This window comes from Sitophilus oryzae, unplaced genomic scaffold, assembly GCF_002938485.1.
Source record: "Sitophilus oryzae breed Bouriz unplaced genomic scaffold, Soryzae_2.0 scaffold_1193_pilon_pilon, whole genome shotgun sequence".
NCBI classification, from domain to species: Eukaryota; Metazoa; Arthropoda; class Insecta; order Coleoptera; family Curculionidae; genus Sitophilus; species Sitophilus oryzae.
This window is the reverse complement of record NW_022145830.1, coordinates 354467-367920: the sequence shown is the minus strand read 5'-3', so window position 1 is coordinate 367920 and position 13454 is coordinate 354467. Positions and strand designations below refer to the sequence as shown.

The window sequence follows — 13454 nt, the reverse complement described above, 5'->3', positions numbered from 1 at the left end:
TAGTTTGTTCGGATGGTTACATTTAATGACAATTTGTGAGTAAAATTTTCGGATGGGTTTTTCTAAATAAAATAAAAAAAGTGCACTTTTTTTCCAGTCATAAATATTTGACATTTATTAAAATGAATCATTTTATTAATGGAAATAACAGTCTGGCACATCCCAAGTGGTGGAAAGTCAATCCAGAGGTCAATCTAGCTGAAAATTTGTGGATGCAAAAATTTGACAGATTTTTGAAATCCATAACCCTTATTTTCCCATGCTTGAAATTTAATGTATCATTTTTGTGATACTATCTTAAACTATAATCACACAAAAACCAGTCTGGATGATTTACAAAACTGGCAAATGAGTTTGGCGGCCTCTTTACAATTGCAAAAATTACAAAATTTTTATTTTCCCGGATTTGAAAATTTGTCACATGATAAATAATACTATAATTTCATAGAAAATACACGTCTGGTTGTCATTTACAATCACGAAAGCCCCGCCAGACTCAAAATTGTTGAAACTCTGCCATTTCGTGATTTTCAATATTTAATATACGAGTAGCAAAATCGAATAACATTACTCTTAATTTCAAAAATCGCTCTAGATTCAAACACATATGATGGCAAGTTTAGGACAAGATCTTGACCAGATTTTTTTATTGCTATAACTCAAATACTAAGAGAGACAGCCCCGGATCTACAATTTTTTTGAACCGGGGCAAAAAATTGATATAGCGCCCCCTCTCTCCAGCGTTTGCAATAAATTAATTTAAAAAACTTACAAATATCTAGATATAGGTAGACATTTTTCGTAAACGGGACAGAATGAGCCCTTAAGCTTCATTCAGAACCTCCAAATTAGTGGAATAAATTACTGGTTTCAATTAGCGTAGAAGTTTGTTCCTTTAATTTCAATGTAAGCATTCAGAACGTCTAAATTAGTGGTAGTCATTTTCAATTAGTAGAAAAAGTAAACAAACTTTTGAGTTTTCCACTAATTATACTTCAAATTTTGCGGGAAATGTCATTTTGGCCATTGATTAGCATCCGTCAAGAGAAATCGTGGTTGGAAATCAAAAGTTTATTGTTTTATAAGCTAAATATTTGGCTTTCTTTATGGATACAACTGACTACCGCAAGCTGTTGCTAAGATATTCTATTAATTTTAATTGTGTTTTTTAAACATTGTGAATGATTGTAAACTAAAAAGTAAAAAGTATAATTATTGAATCCGCTAATTTATTCCACTAATTGCCAGGTTCTGAATGAAACTTTAGAATGTGTTCAAAAACTAACTGGGCGTTTTAAAATAAAATGAATACTTGATAAAAGAACGTAAGGTGCATACTAGGCGCTTTGTGGAGCAATTTTTTTGATTTTCAACCATATTATATTATGATTTTGGCGCCCTCTAACACCGGCGCCCGGGGCAGGCGCCCCGGTTTGCCCCCCCCCCCTTAGATCCGGGGCTGAAGAGAGATATAAAATAAAGTCAAGAGATCGATTTTGTAAAGAATTAAATTTCCTACCACAAATATTTGACATTTATTAATACAACTTTCTTATATCTCTGATAATTACAAAGTTATTGGCGAATGAAGTTTTTTGATGACTTGGTTGAGAAAAGTGTTTTTGGCCACAGTCAAATTTCGTCCTAAGCCAATGACCATCGAAATAACCTAAACCAATACTTTTCTTACCATAAATTAAAAAAAGTAAAAACATGCAGAGATGACAACAATCACCTGTATAATTGAACATGCATGCATGATGTTCCACATGAGCCAGACTTTATTTGCAGCTGTAATCTATACTAATATATAAAATCCGTAAGTGACTGACATACTGATTAATCACTATCCTGCTCAAACCACTCAACGTAAGAAGCTCAATTTTGGCATACAGGTTGATTCTAGGGTGTAGAGGTTCGATAAGAAGGGATTTTTCGAAATTCCAGTTCCAAGAAGGTGAAACCACCCCTCAAATATTACAATATTTTTTATTTAAAAAACGGTCAAGTTTCCGAAAAAACGCTTAAACACGTATATTTTATTTTGTTTTTTTACAAATTTTAAGATTTTTTAAAAATGTATACAGGGTGTTCCGAAAAATCTGGTCATTGATTAATCACGATCCTGCTTAAAGCGCTTGACGTAAAAAGCTGATTTTTGGAAAACAGATTGACTTTAGGGTGTAGAGGTTCGATAAGAAGGGATTATTTGAAACTCGACTTCTAAGGGGGTGAAACTATCCCTCAAATATTAAAATATTTTTCATTCAAAAACCGGTGAGTTTTTCGGAAAAACTCTTAAACATGTATATTTTATTTTGTTGTTTTACATATTTTAAGATTTTTCATAAATTAATACAGGGTGTTTCATAAAATATGACCATTGAGTAATCACGATTCTCCTTAAACTGCTTGACGTTTAAAGCTGATTTTCGGTAAACGGATTAACTGTGGGGTGTGGAGGTTCGATAAGGAGGGGTTTTCGAATCTCAAATTCCAAGAGGGTGAAAACTCCCCTTAAATATTACAATATTTGTTATTTAAAAAACGGTTAATCTTTTGTGAAAACGCTTGGACAGGCATAATTTATTTGATTTTTTTTACATATTTTGAAATTTTTTAAAAAATCATACAGGGTGTTCCAAAAAGTTGGGTAATTTCTTAACCACGATTCTGCTTAAACTGCTTGACGTAAAAAGCTTATTTTTGGCAAACGGATTTTTCGAAAGTCAAATTCCAACGAGATGAAACTACCCCTCAAATATTACCAAGTTATATAATAATATCGCCATATTGTTTTTTCTCATGCTGACATAAGTGTGAGAAAATTTTATCCAGTTTGTATGTTAATGGAAATTCTTGCATTGCTATATCATCACCATTACAAATGATTAATTCGACGCGAACGAAGTCGCTGGTACACGCTAGTACATATAATATAAAATCTAATCGGTGTTTGCTGACTGGGAAAATAAGTTCCGAAAATCTTCACTGCCTCCTGGACTAGTAGTTTTGCCTATACAGACCGGACCACCGTAGTAGTAACATAGGCAGAACCGGACGAATTAGCCTAGTCCGCCGGATAAAAAGCAGGCGCAAAAATACGATAAAATAAAAATAGGTAGATATGTGATAAGAATGTTTCAGAATTTATAATTTATTCGTGTTTTGATAGACAAAACGAATACATAGATTCTCGCTACAGTTCTCGTGTAAAATTTATTTTTTAAGTAAAATAAAGGATGTTTACGAAGTTCATGAGAAAATTCAAATTATAAAATGGTATTTCTAAAATAGGTTTTATCGGGATATACAATTTTTCCACAGACTTTTGTAAACAGGCCAATTCCATCTTTACCTACTATATCAAGAGTTATTAATAATTTTGAAACACATGGGTGCCTGTCCCCACAAAAACACAAAAAGCCTGATGTGTTGATTAATGAAGAACAGGAGTTAAAGCAAGTTCATTTCTGCTACCGCGGATCAAAATCCCACGTTTTCAAGTAATCAAATTGCTGAGGTAACAGATTCTTCACCTAGCACGGTTAAAAGAGTCCTTAAAAAGAATGGATACCGATCGATAAAGCACGCAAAACTCAAGAAATTTTCCATGTAGACCAATTCTGTAATGGAAAAGGCCAATTTAGATGAAAACTTTATTCGGCGTATAGTTTTCACCGACAAATCAAGTTTTCCTTTATTGAGTCGTCATAACCCTACACAAATACGATATTGGTCTCGGGAAAATTTGCACAGATATTTTGAGGTACGCACGCAATATCCTCAAAAGCTAAATGTTTGGGGTGGTTTTGTAGGGGGGCATATGATTGGTCCATTTTTATAGAGGGTAATTTAACTGTTGCAAAGTATTTGGACTTGTTACAGCAGCAGATTGTCCCTAGAATTCGTGAGTTATTGGGAGAAAGATTCCACAATGTCTGGTTTCAACAAGATGGTTGCTTCGCCCACAATGCCTGTATTGTTCAAGAATATTTGAACAATACTTTTCGCAACCGTTTAATTAGTGGATATGGAACTATTTTGTGGCCCGCTAGATCACCAGATCTTTCTCCCAATTATTTCTTTTTGTGGAGTTATGTAAAATCCAAAGTGTATGGTCATAATAGGGCTAATAATCTGGATGAACTTCAAGTAAAAATACGAGAGGCTTTCCAAACTATTAGCCCTAATATGTTAGCCAACGTCAGACGGGGATAGTACGACCGCCTAGGCTTCTGTCTAGCACAAGAAGGTGGTCTTTTTGAACACTTGTTATAACTTTTTTTTATTTAGAGTAATATTTTAGTTTTTTTTGGGGTTTGGAGAATTTATTTATTTTTATTTTTGGCTTGGAAACACACTCAAATAATAAATATTTAAGTATTTTTATTTTAAACGTTACCTTAAGTTGTGATAAGTTGAGGTAAACACTTAAAATGAAAATAATAAATACTCGGCACTCCTCGCGTCGTATTCCTAGTCTGTCACGACCGACCCGGCAGTAAATCTCGAGTACGAACGCAAATCGGGTAAACGTAAATTCGTCCGGCAACTTGCTATGTTACTAGTAGCCTGGTCTTCTCTGTATAAGTTGATTTATTAGAGCCGACTACTTTTTTTTCAAAAACATTGTTCAACAGAATAAAACATCTTCATTAAGCTTTTAGTGTGCTATATTACTAAGCTGTTACTCATTTTAATTAACCAGCAAATATTTTAGAAACTATTACTGGTCTAAGAGTGCTTCTAATTGGAAATGTGCAGTTCCAGTAAGAAAATCAATATTAAGGATAGTTGTTGTAATCTGATTACCAAATATCTTTAATTCCCATTTAATTAACTTTATTAATTTAATTTAAAACGAATACTCTCGTATTCTAGAATTCCGGCTTTGGGAGCAAAAATGAATTAAAAATCCTAAAAGAATTTTTTTATTGCTTAAAATCTTTTGAAAAATATCTATCTGAATTAAAGGAAGTTGCTTACTCTATGATTATTTTTTGTTCAAAGGATTAGAGGACTTCGAAAACAAAGAGCTTTAAGCATTTATTTTACTATTGAAAATTAAAGTACTATTCTTCTTACATTTTGTCCTTGTAACGTAAGGTATACAGTGCCAATAATAAAATTATGGGAAGTATTGCACGAATCAAGAATTAACGCAGCTCTGATAAAAGCTGTACAAAATCTTTACCATGGAGGAAAATCACAAATAAAAACGGTCAACGGTCTCTCAGAGGAAATTTCTATCACTAAAAAGCTCCGACAGGGTTGCTGTATATCCCCAACACTATTTAAAATTTATATTGCCAAGGCCTTACATCTATGGAAAAGAAAATGTAACGGAATGGGTATAGAACTAAATGACATATGCCTATACACCTTGCAATTTGCAGACGACCAGGCCATAATTGCAAACGACAAAGATGACATGGAATATATGGTGCGGAAAATAATTGAGGAATATGCTAAATGGGGTCTCACAGTAAATACAGAAAAAACAAAATACCTTCCAATTGGACCTAATACAGAAAATCTTATTTTAGACAATAACATGGAAATTAGGGCATGTGAAGATTACCACATGCATAAATGGCATTCTATGGAGCACTGAAATTACAAAAAACAGGAAATATAATATATACGAGACACTAGTTAAAAGCATATTACTCTATGGATGTGAAACATGGCGACTCACTGAAAGGAATAAAAGGAAATTAGAGACAACAGAAATGGACGCGATTAGAAGAGCAATGAGAATTTCACGGAGGGATAAGATCAGAAATGAAGACATTAGACAACAGATGGGAATAGAGGGAACAATAGTAAATGATATAGAACAAAAACAATTAATATGGTACGGCCACGTTCAGAGAATGCACAATAAAAGAATTCCAAGACAAGTCATTCATTGGATACCACCTGGTAAACGAAAGAGAGGACGTCCCAAGAAAACATGGATGGAAGGAATAAGAAGGTCGATGAGCGAGAAAAATCTGACCGAAGATCAATGGGAAAATCGCACAGGGTGGAAGTTAGGCATCGGAAAACGTCGTAGGACGTTCTGACCCGAATTTATATATATAACGTAAGGTTCTGAAGACTGGTCAATAAAACAACTACTGCAGGAAATATTATCTTTTTTATTTTCCACGTTGATGGTTGTAAGTGTGGTTTAGGAAAAGTTCTACAAAGTTCTAAAATAAATTATAATTAATAGGTAGCCGAGTTAAGGGTTGTAAATCAATTTCTTACCTAACACCAGGTTTATACCCCAAAATAATAAGAATATAATATATTTGGTAATAAGTCGAAAACCAAAGGCTGTTAACACTTGTAGCGGTATAAATTAAATGGCTATCACCCGAATTCCATTATTGCAAAAAAGCGAAATTTATAAATTGAACTACCAGGGCCATCTATATATTTGTTTATAAGAAACCTAATGTTAACATCCAGAAACCTGTTTAGATATTATATTAAATTAATATATTATATTTAATATTTCCCACATATTTTATTAATTATGCTACATCCTAAAAACATCTTTTTACGAAAAAACTCATATTTTAAAAATTATATTTATTAATATATTTATAATTTTATCAAAAGTTACATTTTTAAAATATGAGTTTTCTATATAAATTTTGTAGTTGAATTTCCTCCGCTAAGTTATTTAAATTTGCTTAATGTCTATGTTTGTGTAATGTAAGTATAATTATTATGTGCTATATTCGATAGCAGTTAAAATTTTAATACGTAATTGATGGCGCGATTTTTAAATTCATTGTTGGCCAACCTTGGACATATTCGGCGCCGGGCTGGCCTAACTGGAATTTAATTTTCCCGCTGGGGATTCAGATGGTAGCTCTGCTGGAAAAAATGTAAAGTTGACACATTTATTTATTTATTTTCTTACATCGTTTTGGATACTCTAGTTTTGTATTACGAGTTTTTGGTTTAAATGAATTATGTTGTGATACTTTAAGCTTAAAAAAATTACTAGCTGACCTTGCAGTCGAACGTTGTTCTTTTAAGAACCTCGTTTAGTACGAAGTGGTACAAGATAGCTTAATAGCCGTAAAAAACTCATCGCAACTTTATTAAAATATTTTGAACAGGAAAGCGGTAGTAATGGCCCTTTATGTCCCTTAAACAAACAATAGTAAATATTTAGTATAGTTTTGATTTCAGAACATTTCTTGTATTTTTAATATTTTTTTAAAGGCTGAAAACACTTTTATGTTCCAACACACTATGGGTCGGAAATGCCACTAACGCAAGATACAGGGTGTTAAGGTTTTTGAAATATTAAAGATATTCTTTAATAGTTTTTAATGGTGATACGCATAGTGTAATTTTTTCAAAAAAATGAGTACCTACGCCACTGATAAAATTAAAAATTTCTGCCTTTTTTTATTAACTCGGTTTATTTCCAAAAAAAATGTCTCTTGCAACTTTCTCCTATCTAACACCATTTTGTCACAATTTAAAAATAAATAATTTTTTTAATGAGTCCAGTTGGCTGGGAAATGTTAATCTATGACATTTCCCATATAAATTTACATAATAAAATAATAGCGTAAAGTAACAATCTTCATTTCATAGCTATCGCCGACTAGCCAACTACTTTTTTTCTATCATACGGTACCTTAAAACTAAGAATTTTATTATTAACAATAAAAAAAATTTCTAGTTTAAATTTATAATTTTTTCAAAAATTATTTAAGGAGCTAATAATAAAAAGTACTAAAGTTACCCAAGGTGTGTAAGTCTAACCTTGGCCTATTTAAGTGATGAAGGGAGATAAAGATACACGTGTGTTTATGCCCTCTAGTTATAATAATTTGCTGTATTTAAGATTCTCATTAAAAATTTATTTATTTTTAAATTGTGACAAAATGGTTGTTTCAAATTGGATAGGAGAAAGTTGCAACAGACATTTTTTCTTGGAAATAAACCGAGTAAATAAAAAAACTTTATTATAAGTAGTAACTATAGTAAAAAATAGTACGCTAATGATAAACCGAGTGATAAACATTTTATTTTTTATCAGTAGCGTACCATTTTTTTTGAAAAAATTACCCGTTGTGTATCACATCTACGCGACTGATTGAAACTAAAACCTCTTCTTTTTACATTTAAAGTGTCTCTGTTAGGTAGACTCCTATAATAAAATTTTATAACGATATCTTCAACTATTAAAAAACTATTAAAGAATATCTGTATCTTGCGTACACCCTGTATCTTGCGTAAGAGGCATTTCCGACCCATAGTGTGCTATATCAAAATTAATATTTCGACGTCCCCTGTTTATTCCCCGAAAGCATGACCGACTTACAGAAATCACCTTGTATACTTTAGTTTGGCACTTATACAAATTTCCTACTTTTTTTATTATATGAGCTACAGATGCATGGGCCCGTATTCTGTAACTTTGAAAACGCTAAGCGCTTTTAGACGCTCAGCGTATATGACGTTAATTTTCGCTGAGCGCGCACTTAATTAACGATTTCGGTATTCTCGTCTGACGCGCTTAGCGTCTTTACTGATTGCGCTGAGCGCTTTGAAAACGGTTGCCTTAAAGGATCGTTTTGCTTGTCGAATTGCCAGTGAAAATCGAAAAAATTGTGATTTTGTGCGTTATCTTGCTCTTTAGTGAAAATTACTACTTCTTCTACATGCTTCTTCTATAAATTCCTCAATAAGTAATTGATAATTTACGACTTGGCAGCTATAAATATTGTTCAAAACATCGAAAGTGCTGAGAAGCATCTTCAACACTTCCCTCGTATAATAAGAATAACGACATATCCATAGAAAAACAGCTTGACATAACTCATCAATAGGTTATGAAATTCACGTAACATTGACATTTTTCATTGTTACATCCGTCAGTTATCAACTTTTGACTATTACCTACATTAGAAATTGTGATGTTGCCAATATGTGCTCAACGCGTATCCAGAACACGATTCGCATGGCAACGAGAATACCAAAATCGACTACCTTGCGTTTCGCTGATCGAATACTTGCGCTCACCGCTTTGAAAGCGTAACGTTTTTATGTCAAAGTTACAGAATATGGGCCCTGACGCACTTGTGCCTGGCTCGAAGGAAAAACTTTGAACCGCAGCAACCCCTATTTGCGGCAACTTTTTCATAGGCATCTTTACAACATCATGCACAGAATAAATATAGCTTTAATTTGACATATGATGATAATCATGATAAATGATTATTTATTAATTAATCATAGTTGCGACAACTTTTTGATAGGCACCTTGTGAAAAGTGTACTCTCCTATTCATAAGTATGTATATGTAAAAAATTGTTTTGATTAAAAATACGATGAGCGTAACAATCAGGCAGACCATGACAATATCCTTCTAGATTTTAGTACCTCAACAAGACTATTTGTCGAATAAATAAGAAATATCATAAAATAAGCTAAGAAAAGCACAAAAAATCCGCAAAATTTTAAATCAAATTCAAATGTGTCAATTGAAACATCATACAGAACTGCCAAAAATTTAGAGTGCTTCTCTAATGCATGAAAAAATAATAATGAACTCCTTCCTTATAGTCTCTTTATTCAAAGGAAAAACGAACTAAAGTTTCTACATACCTGATATGAAAATTGTACTAAATTCTTAAATAGAATAAGCAATATTATTTTAACTAACATTTAAGTTCACTGGATATATTTAGATAAATAGATAAATATTTCTTTTAAGCTTTATGTGTGTTATGTATAGGATACAATAACAATATAACTTATGCCAAGCATCATCGTTTTTTAATACCTTGCCAAATAACACAAATATAAGTTTTATGATTTTGCCGTAGTTTTTTAAGTTAAAACGGCTATATCAAGAGATATAAATAGCAACTAATAATCAAACTTGTATAATCTAATAAGTAACATCTGTTAAGAATTCATTGTTTATACTGGAGGATCAATTTGTATACTTTTATTCTCTCATCGTATTTTTCGGGTTTATTTTCCATTACTATAGATATATCATCCAAAATATTGCAATATTTTTATTGTATTTTCTTCTTTTATTAATAAATTCTCACAATATTTTAATAAATAATTCTAACCACCTGCTATTTAACATTTAGGTACATCTGTTATATTAGAGAAAATCTATTAAACAAATATAATTCGCCTTTTATGATAGGATAAGATAATGATTATATTATCAAGATAATCAATATTACATAAAATTGAGTTAGTTATATTTTTTAAGCTAAAGTGATGTGAGAAAAAACATGACAATGGAAAATTTCCAAAAAAATCTTTGAGCCTTGAACAAGTGCAAATATTTTCAGGGCTGCGGCTGGTAGAATCTCGATAAAAGAAACAATTTCTCATTACCGTTTTTCAAATAAGTTCAATAAGTTCTTTGTATGTTGTTCCGAGGTATTTTATTTTGAAAATTAAAAAAATGAGTCTTGCTTATATTTTGAGAACCACTCCATCTTTTTGGGGTGTTCTTTCTTGTATATTTAATTTACTACTTATGTTGCCTTATTATCATGAAATTATGTTTTTTAATTAAAAAATAAAAGAAATTCCAAATTTTCAAAAAAGTTGTTTGGGAAAAACCCTCATAGACGTGTTTCTGGGGTCGAAATATACTACCCTTAAAAATATTTGCACTTAGAATAAGGTATTAGATAGAAGGTAATTAAATAAAACGGTAATTATATAATTAATGCAAACGACATAGCTAGAAAAGAAGCGAAAATTTTACTAACTGGACCAGAACCGTTCTGTTTCTCAAGTGGAAACCAACTTAAAGCGGGACTTAAGAACCTGGAAGTAGAGGTGGGAATTCCAGTTACTTGGGAGGAACTAGTTCCTTAGTTCTAGTTCCTCCAGAGGAATAGTTCCTTGAACTAGATCTTTAGTTTACAACATTTCCCGACTAACATTGACATCCCCGTTGCTTGCTAATGGGTTTCGTTGCCAGTCAGAACTATTCACAGTATGATCGGTATAATTTTTATAATGTACGAAATATAACGAGACATGTAATTGCATATGTTAAAAACATATATGTAGATAAAAAAAATTGAAAAAAAACTCAAATCAGAGTTTAAAAAACTATATCACAAATTAATTGGAGCAAATAATATGAAAATTTTACGAAAAATTGCATTTTTCCTCACTTCAAGCTTTTTCTTTTTGTTTAAAAATTCAGAATATCTACTTCGTTTTATAAGATATTTCTTAATTTTAGGGACATAAATTGAAACATTCCCATAAAATATTCAAAGAACAAACTAAAAATCAAAAATAGTATCCACGACAATCTTCAGTGGTAATTACGCCGGCTGTGGCAATAGACAAGGTCGAATCCATCGTCGTCGCCTTGTATTATATCTCGGATCTGCCGACTGAATAGATTCTCGTGAACTAGTCTTTTAATTAGTTCCTCTCGGTCCTTTCGGTCCGGATCCGGTAACATACGGCTGGAACTCTCCACTCCTGCCTAGAATCGGACCACGATCGCGCTGGCCGATCCGTCGCCGCGCCGTCGCATATTATTATATATCGTCATAGTCTCGATCCCGGAGTAGGTTCTGAGGAATTAGTTCTTTGAGTTCCTCTCATTCCGGGGTCAGAATACTGGAGCTAGTTCGTTCACGAACTACACATATCTCTACCTGGAAGACTACATCCGTAACCTGTCTCCTCAATAAATACCTCAGTAGGTTGAAGTTAAGAAACATCGGCGAATGCAGATTCTGTTGGAAAAATGGGAAAACACTAGAACACATCATCACACAATATATCTACAGGGTGTTTCAAAAAACATGTGCCATCTCTCGTGTGGTGATTCCTCACGTATAAATAAAATTTATATTTCATATCAACATAGGTCCGATTCTGCTTTGTTTCGTAGCTACAAGGTGTCAAAGTCTTAATATTTTTCTCTTTAATATAATTTTCTTCCAAGTGCTTTTAGTGTTTCGAATGAAATTTTGAGGGTAAATGTTACTATAAATGCGACATATTTTAAAGCTGAAAAAGTGTCGACATATTCACCAGGGACGTGCATATGGGTTATTACTGGAATATTTTTCTAAAAAAAGCATGTACGCCACTGACTTTTTTCTCTTGTTAGCGAAATAGTGTAAGCAGTTTAATGCCGATTAAAATTTGTCTTTTGATATTTTGTCGACTTCGGCCTCCTTGATGAGATAAACGCAATTTTATTAATTTACCTTGATCAAAGCCTAATAGCAACCTTTAAAAAAATGTATCATTAACTTGCGAAAGTTTCAAATAAGTACTCATTGATTCTTCATCAAAAAATATGAGAAAAAGTTCTTATAAACATGGGGTATGGAAATGCATAGTTTCAGAGTTACAGGATGTTAAAACTTTTTAAAATTAGGTTTTTTGTAATTAATAAGTACCATATTTTTTATTTGAAATTGCTGTAGGTGTAGGTTGGACTAATAGTAATAATATCTAATAGTAATAATATTTAATAATAAATTAGGTAAAATATATAATTTATTAATTTTATTTTTATTTTATTAACTGTAATTAATAAAATTGCGTTTATCTCATCAAGGAGGCCGAATTCGACAAAATATCAAGAGATAACTTTTAATTGGCATTAAAAGGCCTACATAATTTTGATATCAAAAGAAAAAACTCAGTGGCGTACATGTTTTTTTTTTTTGAAAATATTCCAGTGATAATCCATATACACGTCCCTGATAAACTTAACGACCATTTTGGTTGTTTGTGATTTTATAAAAATCAACTTCTTTTAGATTTATGTTTCAGTGGAGAAATACTTTTGTATTTCGACACAGTATTGTGACCAATATTTTTAGACTGATCTTATTGATAAAAACTATAAGCTTCAGAAACAAATAGTTTTTCTAATACAATATCATTTCATGTGACTTTTCCTTTATGTTTCAGGTCAAGGTGACCGTTCGCAATCGAACAGCGAACCGAAACTGACCGAAGATTCCACGCCCGACGTTTCGCCGAACATCCGTCGGAAGGGTTCGCAAAGACGCGGTACTTCGGTGTACCAAAGGAAATCGACCGCTTTCCTTGACGTGCCGGAAAATAAGAAATCGGCCAGCCACAGTAACACGGAGGGTGAGGAGGACGAGGATAGCTACAGGCTGAGGAGTTTCAGTTTCACTTCGAAAGGTGAGATTATTAGAATTAATTATGGAATCGCTCGAGTATTCAAATCCTCGGTATGTCTCGAGGATTTTTGCCGATCCTCGAGGATCACTCGATACGCAAGAAACAGCGTAACAACATAACATGTGCGACGTACCGTAGAGGTGGAAATTCTAGTTACTTGGGAGGATCTAGTTCCTTAGTTCTAGTTCCTTAAATTAGGTCTTTAGTTCACGTTAGTTCCCGATTAACATTGACATTCCCCTTGCTTGCTCATAGAT

The 13454-nt window shown here is 32.5% G+C and overlaps 1 protein-coding gene across 3 annotated transcripts in view; it reads left to right on the top strand.

Annotated features, from left to right (window-relative positions):
- Positions 1-13454, top strand: part of LOC115891741 (GTP-binding protein REM 1) — a 282470-nt gene that overhangs the window by 11583 nt on the left and 257433 nt on the right. For all 3 annotated transcript variants that reach the window (XM_030912285.1, XM_030912283.1, XM_030912282.1), the window contains exon 2: positions 12958-13197. In XM_030912285.1, the coding sequence (XP_030768145.1) occupies positions 12958-13197 (240 nt within the window). The remainder of the gene's footprint in view (positions 1-12957; positions 13198-13454) is intronic.